The sequence below is a fragment of the Martes martes genome, assembly GCF_963455335.1.
Source record: "Martes martes genome assembly, chromosome: 1".
Lineage (NCBI taxonomy): Eukaryota > Metazoa > Chordata > Mammalia > Carnivora > Mustelidae > Martes > Martes martes.
The window spans coordinates 30,232,678-30,252,485 of NC_137888.1; the positions used below are offsets into that span (position 1 = coordinate 30,232,678).

At 36.1% G+C, this 19,808-nt stretch overlaps 1 protein-coding gene across 1 annotated transcript in view; it reads left to right on the plus strand.

Moving 5' to 3' along the window:
- The window catches only part of ROBO2 (roundabout guidance receptor 2), a 584,467-nt gene that overhangs the window by 526,052 nt on the left and 38,607 nt on the right, over positions 1-19,808 (plus strand). The window contains exons 19-22 of the mRNA XM_080815165.1: positions 5,940-5,982; positions 7,418-7,545; positions 12,989-13,270; positions 18,683-18,839. Of these exons, the coding sequence (XP_080671291.1) occupies positions 5,940-5,982; positions 7,418-7,545; positions 12,989-13,270; positions 18,683-18,839 (610 nt within the window). The remainder of the gene's footprint in view (positions 1-5,939; positions 5,983-7,417; positions 7,546-12,988; positions 13,271-18,682; positions 18,840-19,808) is intronic.

The following is a 19,808-nucleotide window of genomic DNA, read 5'->3' on the forward strand; positions in this document are numbered from 1 at the left end:
GATAATATGCATGTTCATGTATATCCATTTTATAATCCTCACAAAGGTTACATGACTCTTTTCAAACTTACGTTGTTCACTTTCCTATTCTCAATTTTTCATTTGTCAACTTTGTAATGAAAGTATATATATTTTTACTTGTAAAGGGGTGAGTGATAGTTTATGAGTATTACCTTTGAGAATAACAGATTCTGTGAAACTCAGTAAATATAAAGTTTAATGAGTGAGCAAATTATGAAGTGCTAAACACTTCTTGCATAGGCTTTAAAAACCATTGGTGAAATAGAAATTATTTGACAAAACTATCCAAAGACAGCTAAAAGATTTGATGGAATTTTTATACTCTGATTATCTGGGCTGTGTTAATGCTTATTAAAAGAGGATTAATCTACATTCATTTTTGAGAAATAGCTTATCAGGAAAGGGAAGGAGGCTTGGCTAGCAACATTAAAGTTTCCATTTGGAGTAGGAAAATGTGGCCTTCTAGAGATAGGCACTCTGAAAGCTTCCTTACCTCAAAATGTCAATTTACCACATCACTGTATTTCCCTTCCCCCTCAGTTCTAGCAGGCGTGAGATTAGGATTAATCCTGCCAGATAATAGTAGAGGTACATTCTGTACGATGTAACTTGCAAAATCTCTTTACCTCATATCCTTTATAAATATTGCAATAAATTCAAAATATTTAACGCCATTCTTAAACACTTCAGGTTGTGGTATCTGTAGAACTTTTTAGATACATTAGCACTATCCAGTTAGTTTTCAGTAAAAACTTCTGTGTGTTGTTCCCTGAAAGTTCTTAACTTTAGATACTAGCAGGGACTCCTTCCCGGTAAAGATTCACACTTCTTTCAAACTTATCTCTGTTAAGCACAAAGTTATTACACTGTGATTATAAAAATCATGACTAGAGCAAAATTGTCCAACAACCTCTACTTCCATCCCCCTTGCTTTTAAATTCAAGGAAGTTCAACATTTCTTTGAAATGAAAGCTGCCTCAAACAGCTTTCAATTTGCTGTGGAATTTATTTTATTTTATTTTATTTTATTTCTGCACAAAAAGAAAGACTGAAAGAAAGAGGAAGGAAGGATAGAAGGAAGGGAGGGAGGAAAGAGGGGAGGGAAGAAAAAGGCTCATCAAAACACCATATATGACTTCTATTTTACTCATTCTAATTGCTTGTCCTTATTTCTAGTCTACTTTTCGTCTTGTGGTCTAATACGACCCAGTTCCTTTTGGTCTACTTTTCAAAACAGAACAAATCTAAGTTTGGAGCATGGAATAAAAGGGAAACTTGAATATTCATCCTTTTTCCCCTTGTTTTACGAAGACAATGAATCAATCTTACTATGATAAGAGTTGTTTTTTGTTTGATTATTTTCGGTTTTTTGTTTTCTTTTGTCATGGCAACATACAAAATGGAGAATTTTCATGTATACCAAATTCTGTCTATGGACCATTTTAAGTTGATCACGTATTTACATAATGTACTGTTCATTTTTGCCTTTGTACAGTTGGTATGTAGAGGTGCAAAGATAAGTGTCATTATGAAATATTTAGCCAAAAGAGGTCTAGAAAGGTTTGAAAACAGATTTTAATGATGATTGTAACACAGATAGAAACTGAATATGTCCTAAGTGCTTCAAAATTTAAAAGCATTTTACTCACAACATGTAATTCTTAGTTGGTAAATATGAACCTTAGCATAGTGTCCGTATTCTAACATGTCTGTAAATTAATCCTGATTGTATTTTCCCAGTTTTCTATTGTGTTAAAATGCACATAACATAAAATGTACTATCCTATTTTCAGGTGTACAGATTGGTGTCATTATTCAAAATGTTGTGCTATCATCACCACCATCCATCTGTAGAACTCTTTTCATCTTCTAAATTGAAATTTTATACCTGTAAACAATAACACCCATATCCCCACTTCTCCAACCTCTAGCAACCACCATTCTACTCTCTGTCTCTATGATTGTGACCACTCCATCTACCTCATATTGGTGGAATCATATAGTACTTGCCTTTTATGACTGACCTATCACTTAGCATGATATCCTCAAGTTTAGCGTATGTCAGAATTCTCTTCTTTCATATAGCTGTATTGTATGTATACACAACATTTTTCTTGTCCATTCATCCATTTATGGTCATTTAGATTGCTTTCAGGTTTTAGCTCTTGTGAATAATACTACTTTAATTCTTTGAGACCTAGCTTTCAATGCTTTTAGGTATATACTCAGAAGTGGAATTTCTAGATCATATGATAATTTTATATTTTTAATTTTTGAGGAGCCACCATACTGTTAACTATTTTCCACTATGGGTTCGCCATTTTACATTTCAACAGCAGTGCACCAGAGTTCCCATTTTTCTACATCCTTGCCAACACTTATTATTCTGTCTTGCATAGTAGCCATCTTAATGGGTGCAAGGGAGCATCCACTGTAATTTTGACTTTTTTTTTCCTAATGATTAGTGATGTGGAGCATCCTTTCAACTGCTTGATGTCCATTTGGATGCCATCTGATAAGATTTTGAGTGTTGCCTTATAAGTTTAAGTTTTACACTTAAAAAAATATATTTATTTGTTTATTTTAGAGAGAGTGCTAGGTTTGGCTAGCAAACCCTGAGGTACCAAATGAAAAGATTACTCCAGACACCTAAATAAAAGAAAGGAGAGAGTGAGAGGACCTGACTCTCTAGTAGCAAAAGGTCCCGAGCCAGACTCAGTCTCCCCTTTAATTACAGGTCTTATCAATACATCAAGTAAGAACAGAAGAACAGAAAGGAATGTTAGGCTTTAATAATCAAGTCATAGACATATGAGGAAATGCATGATGCAAACAAAGCAAACAGTGTTGGTAACATGTGTGTGGGCTAAGGGAATGATGAAATGTGACCATAACTTAAGAGTGTTTTTCATCTAAGTTAAATATTTACACCCTAGTTGAGAGCACTAAACCACAATAAAGACCTGGCTGTTTTCAGCGCAGAAACTTGAAAGGAAACCCAGAGTTCCAGGCACTCCTCCTTTTCTTTTCAATTGGTCTCACCTCAGGAGCCATAGTTCACTTAAATCTTATCTATCCAGGCACTCTGAATCCCCACAGAGAGAGAGAGAGAGAGAGTGAAAGCGGGAGGGACAGAGGGAGAAGGAGAGAGAGAATCTGAAGCAGACTCCCCGCTGAGCCTGGAGCCTGATGCAGTGCTTGAGCTCATGACTCTGAGATCATAACCTGAGCCAAAACCAAGAGTCAGATGCTTAACCAACTGGACCACCCAGACACCTCTAAAATTTACATTTTTATGAAGAATTTACCATTGGTTCATATGTAAAAGTTAAGTGCAACTCAATTTTTGTGCCTCAGCTCCAGTTGCCCTCCTTTTCTCTATATCACTTACTAGCAATAATGGAAAGTTCGAGTGGGGACGAAAGCGCATCTAAATTAGGAGAAATACTTAGCTTCTTTCCACCTGTCTTCTAAATAGCACATTTTGAGGTGTAGCCCATCAGGTGCCTGCTTATTTGCGTATTCACAATGATATTCACAACATTATCTTAACTCTCTTAGTAGAGTAAAACAATCACTTGATAGTCCATTAAAAAACCACGTAACTAGAAAGTCACATCGGATGGAAAGCTAATTAGCTGTACTGTTCTCACGTTTTGTGTGCATATTTTTCCCCTAATCAGGGCTTTATTTAATAGCTCTAGTGCTCAATTTTTTTTATTAATTGTTTCAGATTAATTCTTCTTTTGTTGTTGTCAAAAGTAGTTATTAATGGGACCCGAAGTGGTATGGACCACTGCTGATTCTTGATTCCTGTCACTTAAGCAAGCTTGTCAGGAAGCAGAGTTGTGATCAGTATTCTTTCATCTTTTCTGAGGAACTGTCCATAGCCAGTCCTGGGCAGATACAAAGGATATGTCAGAATTGTTTTATAATGAATTTGAGATGGCGCCTGAAAAATTGATAAGGAAGTATACTTCAGGTGCCAGCCAGGTGTTCCTCAAAGTACTACCTCCTGATAGACCCTGGGAATCATGATCCTATCACCCAATTACGATGTCGTGAGAGATGTGTCATTAAATGATCTTAAGGAAGGGAGTGGGGAATTGCATCTGTAAATTTACAAAATTTAAAGAGCTATCATATTTCATAGAAAAATTTGAGGAATAGATGAATTATGGAGAGATTATTCAAATTAAAAAGGATTTATTATATGTATACTTTAAGTAACAATATGTCCTCTATTTAAGATGTGAATCAGTTCATAAAACTTTCTTTTATTTTTTTTCTCTATTTTTTATTCATTAGGAAATCATGGTAAATATAATCAGTATTTTCCAAAGATAAGACATGTTGGGGACGCCTGGGTGGCTCAGTCTGCCTTCGGCTTGGGTCATGATCTCAGGGTCCTGGAGTCGAGTCCTGCATCAGGCCCTCTGCTCAGCCAGGAGCCTGCCTCTCCCTCTGCCCTTCCCCCTGCTTGTGTGCACTCTCTCTCTCTCTCTTTCAAATAAATAAATAAAATCTTAAAAAAAAAAAAAAAAAAGACATGTTGGATTCACATCTGTGCAATTTTTTTTCTTAATTTCTTGTTTTGTTTATTTATTTATTTATTTTTTAATGTTTCAGGGCTCATCACAGCAAGTTCACGCCTTAATCCCCATGGACTATTTTACCCTTCCCCTCCCAACCTCCTTCCCCCGCCCCATAACCAGAAGTTTTTTCCTTCAGCCCCAGGAATTGGTTTCTCTGATCTGTATTTATTTTAGTCAGAATTGCAATTTTGCAGTCCATGAACTTCTAAACGCCAAAGTTCTAGTTAACTCATTGAGTGGCAAAATTTGATCCATGCTAATGTGGAACTATCATAGACTTTATCCCACCAATCATGATTTTATTTTATTATATTTTATTGTGAACACATTAAGTAACTTTGAATAGAGTTGCTGACTTGGATCCTCTCTATAGTATGCACTGTATTACCTTTCTGAGATCTGAAACGTTTTGAATTCCAAATATATTGGGCTACAAAGATTTTGGATAAGAAATGATGGCTCCACACTGATATTTATGTTCTTTGGCCAATCCTTGAAATCCACTTTTTTAATGTTAATAGCTTTGCAGAATGGAATCTAGTGTCCAGAGAGAGGTCTTCTCCAGGTATCGCTCTACGGAATGCTTGTTGATATGACTAACAAGTTCCAGAGTTTTATAAAGGACTTAAGTTTTTGCAATTATTACATATTTGAATATATTCATTCATTACATATTTTAATATATTCAGCAAAAGTATTTGAAAATTTCATTTTGGGGGAAGGTTGGATGATAAAACAAAACACTCAACACAGTATTCTCTATACTTTATGTCTATTGTAATTGTAGTTGTTCAATTCATAGTGATTTAACAGTGTCCCTAAAAGGATCTGTGATGATAAGGACTATGTCGTCAATCAGTACCTGTTTCTCTTGTCCACTGGCAGGATGTTATTACCTGTTTGAACTATTCTGTTTCAATTTCTGTTATGTGCATTTTATGTTGTGCTGTCTAATTAGGATACCCACATACTAAGATTATAAATCGCTATCTGATAATCCCCCGTTAATGCATGTTGACCTTCCAATGACGCTGTATCTACCAATTGTAACAGTTTTTGATATCCAAACACAAATTGCCCTTTTGACTTAACCATACATTTGGCTTGAAGTATTTTTAAATGTCTTATTAAAGTTGGAGCAAATGATGGCTTTGCCCTGGGCCAAACCACGGCTTCTTATTCTCTGTACAATTATGTTAATTATATTTTGTTAAAATTCCCAGAGGCCTCAGCTCTAAACTGAGGACCAATATGTAGTTGGTATTAATCGTAATTAATATTGACTACTTGTATGTGTGTGTGTGTCTTTCTTTTTTTTAACAGTTACATTTCAAAGAGGCGATGGAGGACTAATGAGCAATGGGAGGTATGCTAAGGAGATTCTTTTTTATTATTATTTTTAATCAGGACTGGGGAAACTATAGTAAGAGGCTATTATTGTAATAAACGATCACTTATAAGTCTGAGAATTCTAGGAGGAATTAAATGGCTTACCACAAGGTTTAATGATCTATCTGTTGTGCACTTTAGAGGAATCAAGTCCAGATGTTTCATATCTCCCAGATGCCCCTGAAGAAATTAGTAGTAAATATCACAAGGAATGTGTTCATTTGTTAGCAGGATGTTTATTGCATTAATTAGACATTAGCAAATGAAGTTGCTGTTGTTTAAGACTCCTTATTGGCTCTCACTAAATTGCTGTGAGTGAACAATTACACATAATCGATCACAAAGTAAATGATTCATGGATGATGAATAGGCTGTAGATTGATAGGACTGGATTCCACAACTTTGGATACTCAATTGAAATTGATAAAAGCTGATAACAAACCCATATATCCTCATCTATTTCCCCTTTGCCAATATGGAGATTGTAATTAGGCTCTGGTAATAACTTCCAATCTCCCATTTAATCAATATTTTAGCAAAAAGAGATTAGGTCTAATGAGAGTTAGTGCATGTAGCAAGTAAGCAGTTGGATCTTCTTATTGCAGTTGCCATAGAAACACATGTTTCTCTTAGGGATTTCACAGAAACGGTCTATCAAAAATAAAGTGCAATGATTATAGATGTTGCTATTTCTTTGTAAATATGCTAATAATCTGGAAAGGAAACGGAGTCCCATCTTTTATATCAAAAATGGGAATTCTTTATTCAATATGATGTGAGGGAAGTTTTTCTCTTCGATTATACTCGCATGCTGGATCAGATCACAGTGAATCGTTAATTACCTTAAAATCTTTAGTATACCTGTAATATCTCACAACTTAGAGAATTTGGAAATGTGCTATTGATGGAACAATATAAGTACTGTTCATTAATTTCCCTCAAGTTCTTTGCCTCTAAATCAATCACGAGGGCTCGTAACAGGGGTTACAGCCTACAGGGGACAGATAAATATGGGGGGGGCCGTAGGAATGGAGGAAGCAATAGCCCAAAGTCCTGGAGATGGCTGATACTGAGCAGTCACCCTGAGCAATTGTTCCCTTGAGGTGCCAATTTGTCATCAAACCTTGTTTCGGGATCCTGCTGTGTTACCAATTCCCACCAGTTTCGAGGCAGACAACGGAATTCATTTGGATGTCAGCAGAATCCCAGGCAGGATGCTTCTGCTTCCACGGACAGGCTATATATAGTCTTAATGAACTGCGGAAGTTCCTGGATTCTTGAGAAACTACACATTTTAATTGGAAGTGAATTAAAATCTTCTTAAATTCTTTCATCGATTTTAGTGCAGGAGACAGGTGTCCAAATCTCTCATGGAGCTCCACCGATTGATTTCCTTTTAATTTCTGTTTCAGCCGTCCTGGTCTTCTAAATGCTGGGGATCCCAGTTACCCATGGCTTGCTGATTCGTGGCCAGCCACCAGCTTGCCAGTAAACAACAGCAATAGTGGCCCAAGCGAGATTGGGAATTTTGGACGTGGAGGTAAGTTGTGCATTCAAAACTTTGTTATCTGTTTTCTTGGCTTTCCTAAATGTTTTAAAAAATACATACAAGAGAGTATTTTCTTCCACAATTAAAATTACTAAAGCACATGTACTAACAGCGCTCTATATTCACTAAATATTTTAGGTAAGACCATTGTGTCTATATTACTTTGCGTAAGACTAAGCTTTAAGGAAGTCATTACTAACCAAGATGGCAAATAGTCATAATACAGTTTGGTTTTAGGACTATTAGCACAAGATTAGTAAAATCAGAAACTATACTGCTAAGTAGGGCTTATGATTTTGGACTAGTCATTTCTGTTCTCTCCATGTCATTCAACATGTATTTATTAACTATGTCCTATGGACCTGGCATTATGGCAGACAATAAAAATAAAATATCAACAGAAAGAGAGATGGTCCTTAACCTCATAGGATGTATGCTATAGAGATTAGACGCATAAATAAATGTGACCACATGTTGAAGCAGAACTTAAATGTAGCTCTACCATTGATAATTTGTACCCCAAATGCAGGACGAAAAGGTGCTAGGTAGCTGATATGCTAAGCTCTCCAAAATTTGGTCCTAGGGTTCTCTCTGTAGAAACAAAATTTGACCTGCTATAAATAATTACAGCCTCCCCACTGCCGCTTTTTCATCCATTCAATAGGAGAATGATGGATTTAGAGAAAGATGGGCCTGGAGAAGTCTGTGGTCCCAGTGATTAGTTTGGCAGAAATATGTGAGTTTTCCGTTGGCAGGAACTTGTGCAAACAGTAAATGGACTGGCGCTGCTTTGCCGGTGCCTAACATGAAAAACCTGCCTATTGGGAATAAGAAAGTTCTATGAATGGAGTGTCATTTAAGTTGATATCTGAAGGAGAGGTAGAGATTAGTCAGAATTGTGGGAAAAGTGTGTGAAGAAATGTCTGTATCTTAAGGTCTAGAAAGAAGAGAGGCATTGGCCTATTTGAGAAATGAATGAATTTCCTAATGAGTATAAAGTACAAGGCAGCAGAGGTGGTAAAAAAAAAAAAAAAAAAAAACAACCCAGAGGGACAGATAATAGAGGGCCTTCTAAGCTGTACAATGACTTTAAACTTTGTCCAGAAGGTAGTCAGAAGGCACCAAAGGATTTGTAAGAGGAGAATACCAGAACCTAAGTACAGAGTTAAGTCATCCAGACCACTGCCAGGTGGGGAATGGAGTTCGAGTAGAAAATGGGATGATTAATTAGGAGAACAGTGGTATAATGCACAAAAGTATGGCTGAATCTGTTAGAGGGTTTCTACACCTCTGGGTGGAATTAACAATGGAGGAGACCCAGGGCTTGGCTAACCTATTATAAGCCTCAGTGGTGAATTTCACAGGCATAAGTGTAGAAATAGACTGACTTAGAAGAATAATCATGGACACTGGCATTTTTTCTTTATGGGTGGAATCCCAATGAATGTTTGAATATAATTAAAATAGTATTTCAAATAATAAAGCTACTAACTATCGCTTAAGTCTGCATTTTGTCAATACCAACTTGAAGGAAGGGCACTCTCTCCCAATCTCCAAATAAAATACAGAAAATAACAATTCCCCCATCATAGGTATGTAACGAGGATTAAATGAATGATAACACATTCAAGTTTAGCACAAAGCTTGACATACAAGCAGTGGCCAGCAGGCATCAGTATAGTAAATGAGAAAACAAAAACAAAAAAAAGTTGTATGACTCCTCAGCTTTTTGCTTGCCCTCTGTAATCACCTAGTTTAAGATTCTTATTTGTCCAGAACCTCTGAAAGTGGCTGCCTTCCCCCGTGACCAAACTCGGAGCCCTTCAATTACAGGCTATGACTTTATCATGGAGAGGTTCTATACCTGAGCATCTCCTCACCAGGAGAGCGGAACCCTCCCCTCTATGCTACCCAGAATGGTTTTGTCAATAGAAATTCTGTTCTGAAGGCTTTCATCAATCAAAGATTAGATCAATCTTTTACTGGCTTATATTTGTATTTGATTAGTACACCATTCTCTTTACATCAAGAAATGAATGCCTAAAGATGGGGAAAATGTTTTGTTTGGGTTTTGTTATTTTTTTTTCTAGTGGCCTACACTAACGTCTAAAATGTCTCAGTCTAATTTAGCCAAAGGGTACATTTCTAGATTTTTAAGATTTTTCTTCAATATCCACCACAGTTTTATGATGTGACCTAGTTCACAGGGGAACATCAAGGCCAAGACAAAGTTTTTGCAAGGTTTACCATGTTTCTTTTCAGTGTGATAGGCATTGTAAGCATTTACTATACACCAAAAATAGGTAGGCTTTTTTGTACATTATATTTCATCTCACTGGCATAATAAATGTAACATAAATAATAGATCATCATATTTATATTTTAAAGGCCAAGAAACTAAGGTTTATTGAAGTGAATAACTTGAGATCTAGGTGTAGAAGGCAGATCTAACACATTGTAAAGCCTCGGTTCCTTTATCTACACTGTTCTGCAATCCTCTCAGTGGGATGCACGTGTATGATTGTATAACTACGGTCACTTAAAAGAATTATTGTGGATACTGACATTTCCCTTTCAAGAATGGAATACTAATACGTGTTTAAATGTAATGAAAATAGTATTTTTGAATTATAAAGTTACTAATTATTGCATAAGTCTGCCTTTTGTCATTACAAACTATAAAAGACTCATTTAATCACTCGGCAAGTACTTACCCTCTGCAAAACACTAGGTGAGGAATTATGGAAATCCAGACATAAATTCTGTATGTTCCTCTTCTTAAGTGTCTTACGATATATTACAGGCAACAGTCATTCATTCAAGTATATCAGGCAGAAGAAATAAATGCACGGTTCACTATGGTGCTGAAAACTGCAAAATGAATCACGAGTAGTTCCTCCTGGAGGGAAGGGTGTCTGTAATTCAGAGGTTTCAAACTCAAATATCAACAAGTGCCATTCAGCCCAAAGCACTAAGGAAAGGTAGATGTGGACAATGGGAAGTGGGAACTAGAAGGTCCTGCCTAAAGATGGCAACACCTATTCAGGTCCAGGCTGTTGGAGGAGGGCTGGCTCTGAGTTCCAAACCATCTGATATTAGAGGATAATTCCCCACATCCAGATATTCCTGTATAATCTTCTAACATTTCAATGTTTGGATATAATTCAATTTATTTTCCAAAAATGGAGGCGTGATCCAATGATAGCTGGAGGACATAGGCAGCCCCCACATCAATATAGAAGCACTTAGACTTGAAGCCTAGCTAATTTCATCCAGCGGGGAGAGACAGATGCTATTTCTAGTGCTGTAACCTCAGTTGTTGCAGGATAACATTCTGTAGGATTAGATCCTCGGACAACTTTTTTCCATTTTTAAACATCTAAACATGTGACGATTTCAAAAGCTCGAAGATAAAGTGGCTTCCAATCTAAACTGAACGTTTCAGAAGGCCTCAAGTTCAAGGTGTTGGGAAGCTGGGACCCTTGCCAGACACACATGTCTATCCGGTTAATATTATCAGTGGAAGATGGTAGATGTGGCGGAAACATAATTCTAAAAATTTCCCCAGAGTGAAGGATCTGTTTTCATAATTCTGATATATTACTAAATATTAAATGCTTTTGAGAATGCAAATGATATTGACATTTGAGGATGAAGTATACTTTTTCATTATCAAATTTTCTAAGTAGTTTAGAAATAAAAGCAAAAAGGGCCAAAAAGGAGTTATGGGATTCTGAAATCCAAAACCAATTTTACTTGCTTGTTCAATTTTGTGAAATATTATATGTTTGAATATCTTCAACAATTTCACTGATATGCATTTAAAATATTTACTTCAATAAAATGTGTATCTACTTACTTATAAAGTGAGTTAGAATTCCAGACTTTAGGAAGATCTAAATTATGCAGTGTGCAAAATGGATTATAAATGTCTTGCTATTGCTAAAGAAGACATTTGAGCTTTTGTAAACTGTAAAAGCAACATTAATATCTTCATAAGAATCGTTATTTTGCGTACAATTGGGTATCGTCAAAACTAAAAGTTTGAGGATATTTTGACTAAGTTTCACTTTCTGCTTTTTTCTTGTCATGATAAATTGGTTTTAGGAGGAAAATAATTTGGTTTATTACTTATAATATTGCAGTACTTTAACTACTTGAAAATTTCCCATAATAAAGAAATCATTGACGATCTCAAGTCCTATGAAGTATGGCTTTCAGGACATAGATTGTTAAGGAATATATCCTATAATTAGATTCACTTTTAACTCTACATGATTAAAAATATGTCATTTAGTGTTGTTTTATTTTTTAAATATTTTATTTATTTATTTTAGAGAGAGAGAGCAAGTGTGAGCAGGGGTAGGGAGGGAACCAGAGAGAGAGGGAAAGAGAATCTCAAGCAGAATGCCCATTGAACGCAGAGTCTGACATGGTTCTTGATCTCACGACCCCAAGATCTTGACCTGAGCTGAACTCTCGAGTCAGAGGCTTAACCAACGGAGCCACCCAGGCACCCTAGTATTTTTGTTGTTGTTGTTTTTGGTTTTTTAAAATCTAGTACCTTTCTTCTAAAAAAGGAAAAAAAATAAGAGATCGGGAGGGAGGTGGCAGTTCTGAATTATAATGCATCATGTAAAGATAATTCAGCATGCCAAAAGATAAAAGGACTGATTGATATTCAGTGTTGCTACTAAAATTTAATTTTACTCTTGCTGTATTATAACTTGAAACTATAATTCCCCACTTCTAAGAGTTAGTAGCATAAATTAAACTCTCGGATCACTCAGATTGCTTTTTCTATAGTTAAATCCTGCTGTATTGTGAAAATGACTTATTCATGAAAATTATCTTTTGTTACCCAAGAAAAAAAAAGTTCCTACCATCCGCTCCACTCCATACTGGAACTGTGAAATCAAATCAGAGAAACAGCAAGCTGGAATTTCAGAAAAATGTATCTCTTAGTTGGCTCATAGAGTCTAATTTTGGAAAATTTTGCATCTATTCAGCAGCTATATTCTCTGTCTTTTGGGGTAACGCAGAAAAAGATGTTTTCAATCCATAACTGGTAGATTCGCTTTTATTATTTCTTCTGTAAGGAGCTAACAATCTCATTGGTTCTAAAAACGGGATGCACAATTGAAAGCATTTTTCAGTAGTGAAATATCCCAAACCTCTCATTCATGGTTGCAGAAAATGGGGGAAGGGACGTGGTAAGCAGCGAGACGTGAAGGACGAGCGGGAGGCCTGCCTGTCACCGACGCTGATAGCTTGGCGATGGTTGTACATCATCTACCCTTCATTGACTCATAAAGCCCATCTCAGCTGAAACGCAAACGTGCGGCATGACACGTTTATTTTTCATCTTCAGTCCTGATAGTTTGGGGCTTCCTGTGCGTCATTAAATTGTTTCATTTCCTTACGTTCACCACAGATGTGCTGCCGCCAGTTCCAGGCCAAGGGGATAAAACAGCAACGATGCTCTCGGACGGAGCCATTTACAGCAGCATTGACTTCACGACCAAAACCACTTACAACAGTTCCAGCCAAATAACACAGGCCACCCCGTATGCCACCACACAGATCTTGCATTCCAACAGCATCCATGAATTGGCTGTCGATCTGCCCGACCCACAGTGGAAAAGCTCGATTCAGCAAAAAACAGACCTGATGGGATTTGGATATTCTCTACCTGATCAGAACAAAGGTAACAATGGTGAGTCAGGGTGTTACACCCCGAGGAGTTCTTTTCATATCATTTGTGCATGAGATAGAAATTAGTATTTGTCGTTCAGTTTAGTGATTCATTACCAGGTTCACTACCTAAACTAAAAAAAATATTCTTGGCATGTGTTCGGTACCTTGCACAATCCTTCCCACCGCCACCGCCACCGTCACTGCCACCACACACCAACACCAATCGGTTTCATCCTTTTAGCTCTTTTTTCAATAGAGTGGTCAGTAATCCATCTCAACTTCCATTAGGCAGGAGAGACGGAACATTCCTCCACTGTCCCACGACATCTGCTTCTGAGTTGCTAACTGCATGTTCTGCATGGGCTTGTGCTGTGAACTAATCACATGATGCCACTATGACCTCTGCCCTTTAACCCTTAGCCTTACTTTACATCCCTGACTACCGATTGGCTGAGGGATTGTCTAATAGAATGCCACACAACCAGTCACAGGATTTCAGCACCACCAGCTCTCACAACAGCTCAGAGAGGAGTGGCAGTCTCTCAGGTTGGTCTCATCACAGTAAGGAGAAATATTTGTTTGTCACCAGCATATGACCTGTGTTCCTAACGACCGTGAAGAAATACTGAGTCACAACTCACTGTCAGGCATTTATCTTTCAGATGACAACAGCAGTTTATCCTAATGAAATCAGACTTTGGGAAGGGGTGGGGGGGATAAAAATCCCTGTCACTCTTTATGTACTAAGTGTGCAACACCATATTTACTGGAAAATTATACCATTTTCCTAACTATTATTTAGGAAAGAACAGATGAGTTTGATCTGCCTTGAGCCCTACCTAAGAGCCAAGAGAACTTTATACTAAAAAGATCATACGGGAAAGTCAACTCCATGACATGGGCAGCAAACGATGAATTCAGCTAAAATGCAAATGATTTGGGACATTTTTCGTAACAATCGGATTCTGGTGATGTGACCTTCTATATTTGGACAATGTTTCCAAAATATTATGGAATAGGATTTATTATCTATTGAATGATATTTAGAGTAAGGCGCTGCTACCATGCTAACCAAGAATGTTAATATCAGACATTATTCCTCACACTTAATTTCCAAAAAAATTTCAATCTGTATATGGATAATTCTTTTATGCTGTAGATGTTGATATACATTTGACCTGTATCAGCCAAACCTACAATCTATAATATAGGTATTGTATAGCACATATCAGGACAGACTTTTACCAGACAGAAATATATGCCTGTCATAATGAATAGAACTGATATCCTTCAGGATCCTTACCTCTAAAATAAGGAGGTCGTAGTAGACACATTCTCCCTTTCAACCATAACATGTACATCATGTAACTGATGATTTTTATCTGCACATTTCTAATTGATTCCATGACCTTATTTGCTTATTTTTTCATATTAATGATTTGCCATTTGTTCTGATGAATTTTTTTTTATCTACAAGTTCTTAGTAAAGGATTATAGTGTACTATGATGTGTCACAGGCTCCTAGGCCAGAAAGAGTTAACTCTTTTACATTAGGGTAACATTTACTAAATGACTTTTCCTCAGGAGATAGAACCCTTTCAGTCTGAAATGTTAATGCTCTCTCTTCCCTCCAAAATGAGCCATTTGCTCTTCTTACCTATTGGTAGAATTAGATACATTATAGAATCTAGAAAATTTTAAACATCTGTTATGAATTTAAACTGGCTTAATAATATAGGGGGATATTTTGAATAACCTTATATGTCATTTATAATGTCATTTATTTATAATGAATCCCACAGTTGTACTGAATAATTAAAAAGTAATGTATCCTAGGACTATTCCATTCAAGATATGTAAAGTTCCAAGCAATATATGTATTTTTAAAAATCTATATATTTTAAGCCATGCATTACATAAGACCTTTTGTGAATCCTTCATTAAATATTCTGTATATGTTGATTGACACTGAATTTTTAAAGTTACCTTCTGAGTAATTGTAAGCAGAACTTGATTCACAATAGTGCTTACTGCTTTTTTTTTAATCCATTAATCTCCCAAGTGACATTTATATATATCTATGAATTATATTAACTACTTCATCTACATTTGAATACAAAATTACTTAAATTGGTGATAGAAAGCATTCTTTGGGAGGTGAGAGTGAAGTGATTATTCCCTTTTAGTTTAGTCCAATTGAGTTTAATATCACAAAATTTGCTTCATTCTTTTAATAATCATGGATGTGTTTTCTAAGGCTCAAATTTAAGATCCAACTGCCCAATGGATATCTAATCATATATTATAAGATCTTAACTTGTGCACAGTAATGAAACCAATTTAAAATAATCACAAAATAAAGAAAGTTGGACATTTCTGAATTATTTCAGTGAATTCCTCATCCTCTTTGAAACAATTTTATAATTTATTCCATACATAAGTTCTGAGCACTTGTGCTGAAAATGCAACCACTAGAAGAAAAAAACCTCAGATCTCTCAAAAACCATAGGCAATCATAATTATATATATACATATATGTATCTCAATATCAGTAGTGACAATGAAATATTTTTATACACCAGTATTTTTCAAAATAGAATATGTGTTTAACTAACTTGAAAATGATTTCTTTTTATAATTTTCTATGCATGAAAGTTGTTCATTCAGCATCAATAAGTGTCAATTTACATATTTACATTTTGAGTTGAAGAGAAATGGGTCAGATATGTTTGCCAGTCTTCAAAATATGTTCCTCTAAAGCATAAGGCAGGCATTTCTGCCCTTAAAATGCTTGGGGATCTTAGACTGCAAGTAACAACAACAAACTATGGCTCACTTAGCTCAAGGTATAGATTAGGTAAACATTTAATTTCATTAACTTCTGTTATATGCCCCCCACCATGCTCAGAGCCCCATCTCTTAGGTCAATGCTAAGAGAGGACAAAGCATATCAATTGATAGTCCCATCAGGACACACCACAATGACAGAGCAGAAATTTCCCAAAGAGGGGAAAGTGGGCATTGGAGGAAAACCTTATTGGAGGAAAATTCCATCTATGAATCACCTTTGTTTCCCCAATTCATTTTTAAGTCTGATATTTGAAGAGTTGATAATGCCTTTTTTGACCTTGGACAAGAACTTCAACAGAGTTGGGTTTAGAACTCCAGAAATAGTCATTTCTAGTAAAGCTGCTGCATTTAAAATTTTTTTTCTCTTACTGTGTGAATACGGACCACATAACATTTATAAAGAACCTCTGTTTTCTCATCTATTAACTACTTCATCTACATTTGAATACAATATTACTTAAACTGGTGATAGAAAGCATTCTTTGGGAGGTGAGAGTGAAGTGATTATTCCCTTTTAGTTTAGTCCAACTAAGTTTAATATTACAGAATTTGCTTTATGGAGATTTAAGAACTTCCCTATCTGTATCATTCAGTTCTGGTGGTGATCATATTACATTTCTAAAGTGAAGAGTGAAGAAAACATTGTACACCTATAATTATACAAGGAATAAAGGATGTACAATGAGGGGAAAAGCCAGTAAGGGCACACAACCCAGCCCATTTCTTTTTAAATTATTGAAATACAGTTCTGAAACTATACAAAAGATGTGATCCTGGTTTATGATTTTGATGAATGATCAAGAAACAAAGGATTAAAAAAAAAAGAAACATAGGAGTAAGGCTTGTCTACCGTAAGCATAAAAAATATAGATTTCTATTCAAGCAGATTTATTATTTTTATTCCAAGAATAAGACTATTTCTGGGATACTCATTGGGGTTGGAGAAGTCAGGCTTGATGAAGGCTGTAAAAATGGGTAGAACCATGCTTGCTCTAAGACAGAGGAAATGGGAAAGAGTAATAATGACTGGGATTTATTGAGATTTCTATACAAGCTGAGCCTCTCCATGCTTTATCTCATTTAATCCTCAGAATACTGCAAAGATGTAGGAACTTTATGTCTATTTTACCTCTTTGGAAATTGAAGGGGTATCTATCAAGTAATTTACCAAGTGAGAAACTAGTCTTCAAACCCAGTTTAGTCTGGGTTTGAAGAACCCAGTTTATCCTTGAAGCAGAAGATACCTGCTCTTCTTTTTCTTAATACCTCTCCTACTGACAAAGATAGGAAGTGAAAGGAAGGGTGAAAGCATTCTGTCTGTAGGGGCGCTCTTTTAAATCTGTGTGTTTATGTGCACATGACCTAGACGACAGACATAATTCCATAGTTGGCAACAGTGTCTATGTCCAGTTTAGTAGTTTCATCACTTTCTGGCACTCAAATAAGTTATGACTAAATGACATAATTTTCTGAGTTGGCTGATGCAGTTTAGTAATTGGTAGAAGAAAGGAGGTGAGACTTCTAGTAGTATCTCTATTGATAGTCCTGCTGCAAGTAGTCAATGCTCACAACGTGCAGTGCCAGAAAGATGAGGTCCAAGGGGTCCATACCATTTTTTGGAAATGTAACTATAGGCTGCAGAGGAAGTAAAATAAACTTCTTGGGTTCCAATGAAACAAAATCCTTTGTTATGCTGTTTGAGAAGCGCTCATTCTTGCAATCAACTGTGGTCCATTTAGGAAGAAACTTGATTTACCTAAATTTTGGAATAGTGAAAAGCACTATACAAATGATGAATTTTCTTTTTATATTTCATTAAGCTCCAGTAATTCCAGAGTTGGCTCTTATGCTGCCAAGTTATTTTTTGCTCATGTTTTGTGCATGAATTCGTTTGTATTAACAATAGTACTGAAATTGATCACTGCATTTCCATTAATTATCCCACTCTTTTTGGAATTTTAGGAAATGTTATGCTTAAAACATGTGGGAACTACTCTCACTATAGGCAAAAATAATTACCCCATTCGTTAGTTTAAAATTCTATAAGACTTATCATTGTGAAAGATTTACAAGTATCCAGATTATAGTTGATTGATTTTTATCAGTCACTTTTGAGAGAAAACTGTGCTCTCCTGGATTAATTAAATTGAGTAAATTCTAATGGAAAAGTTTAGCCTCTATCCTTAGACACTGCATTTTCCACTGAGAGAGATTATGCAAAAGAGCATTATAAACGCACTAAAATCTGACATTTGAAAGAATTTGTTATGGCCCATTATTTCATCTAACAATGAAAATGTAGAGGCAGCAGACGTGAATAAATCAGTAAGTGTGCTTTTGCTGCAGAAGCCATGTTTTTGGTTTATTCAGCACTGTAGTTAATGCATCGGGGGAAAAATAATATAATTTCGAGCGATTTATAAAAATGTTTTTCTGATTATATCATCTCATTGTTTATAGCTTTTAACAAATGTAATATACTGATTGTGGTGTTTTGAAAACATAAATACATCTTCCCTTCTGATGTACTCTTTTTCTACTGATGTTTGGTATATCTGAATAAATGCATTATTACTTTCAGGTGGGAAAGGTGGAAAAAAGAAGAAAAATAAAAACTCTTCTAAACCACAGAAAAACAATGGATCGACCTGGGCCAATGTTCCTCTACCTCCTCCCCCAGTCCAGCCCCTTCCTGGTACAGAGCTGGAACACTATTCAGTGGAACAGCAAGAAAATGGGTAAAACTATTTTCCATACCAACAAAATGCCCCAGGCTCTCCTCTTCTCTCTCTTGGACCTTTTCGTCTTTATCTGGTGTTCTCTTACTGTTTTCCCTGCCCCCTTCCCAGCCCGTTCATCACCCTCCCCCCACCCCCCTTTTGTTGTTTGCACTATGTATTTTAGCTGATAAATACAACACAGCACATATTGAGAACCTAGAATCCTTGGCCATCAAGTGCTTCAGATTGTCTGCAATCATGATAATGCAGCCTCCATTTATAATATTGCTTGTTAGTTTGAAAGCAAGTACCCACAGCTCTCGGAACTAAAGAGCCACTCCTGAGCGGGGCTGAAAAGGGAATTAAAATAACCTTCTTCATCATCTCTCACAGTTTTCTAATGACTTGGTGTCTGGCCACAGCAGAGAATCCACTGTTGAGCTCCATCCCATGGTGTAATTGTAGGGACTTTAATCATTAGCTGTGATGGGAGTTTCGGGGCCAGAACGGTGAAAGAGGTTCAAGCTGATGCACATTCTGGAACAAAACCTCTCTCAAAGTTGGAAAATGTCCTTCAAGGGCATTTAAATGTGACCGGTTTCCTTATTCATTCCCAAATATGTCTCAAGAGTTAGTGTTCCTCTGTTAACGTGTTAAATTGATTTAAAGTAGAAAGACCCTGATACTTTTTATTTTCTAATTTAAAAAAACATAGCAAATTAAGAGAAATATACCGAGTCCTTTTTTTTTTTTTCTATTTTGATAATTCTAATTGCTCTTTCTCACAATTTCTGGGTCCCCACCGCTTTTAAATGAAACTGATAAATGCATAATAAAGACAGCTTTTCTTTTTCCAAGTTTCTTTAAATTTTGAAGTATTTTAGATGTTAAGACTCTTCAGTTTATTTGAATAATAGCTTTATCTCCTGTCTTATTTTGTGTAAAGAGCATATGCACAGTAGTTTTTTTTTGGCTCCTTCTCCTTTT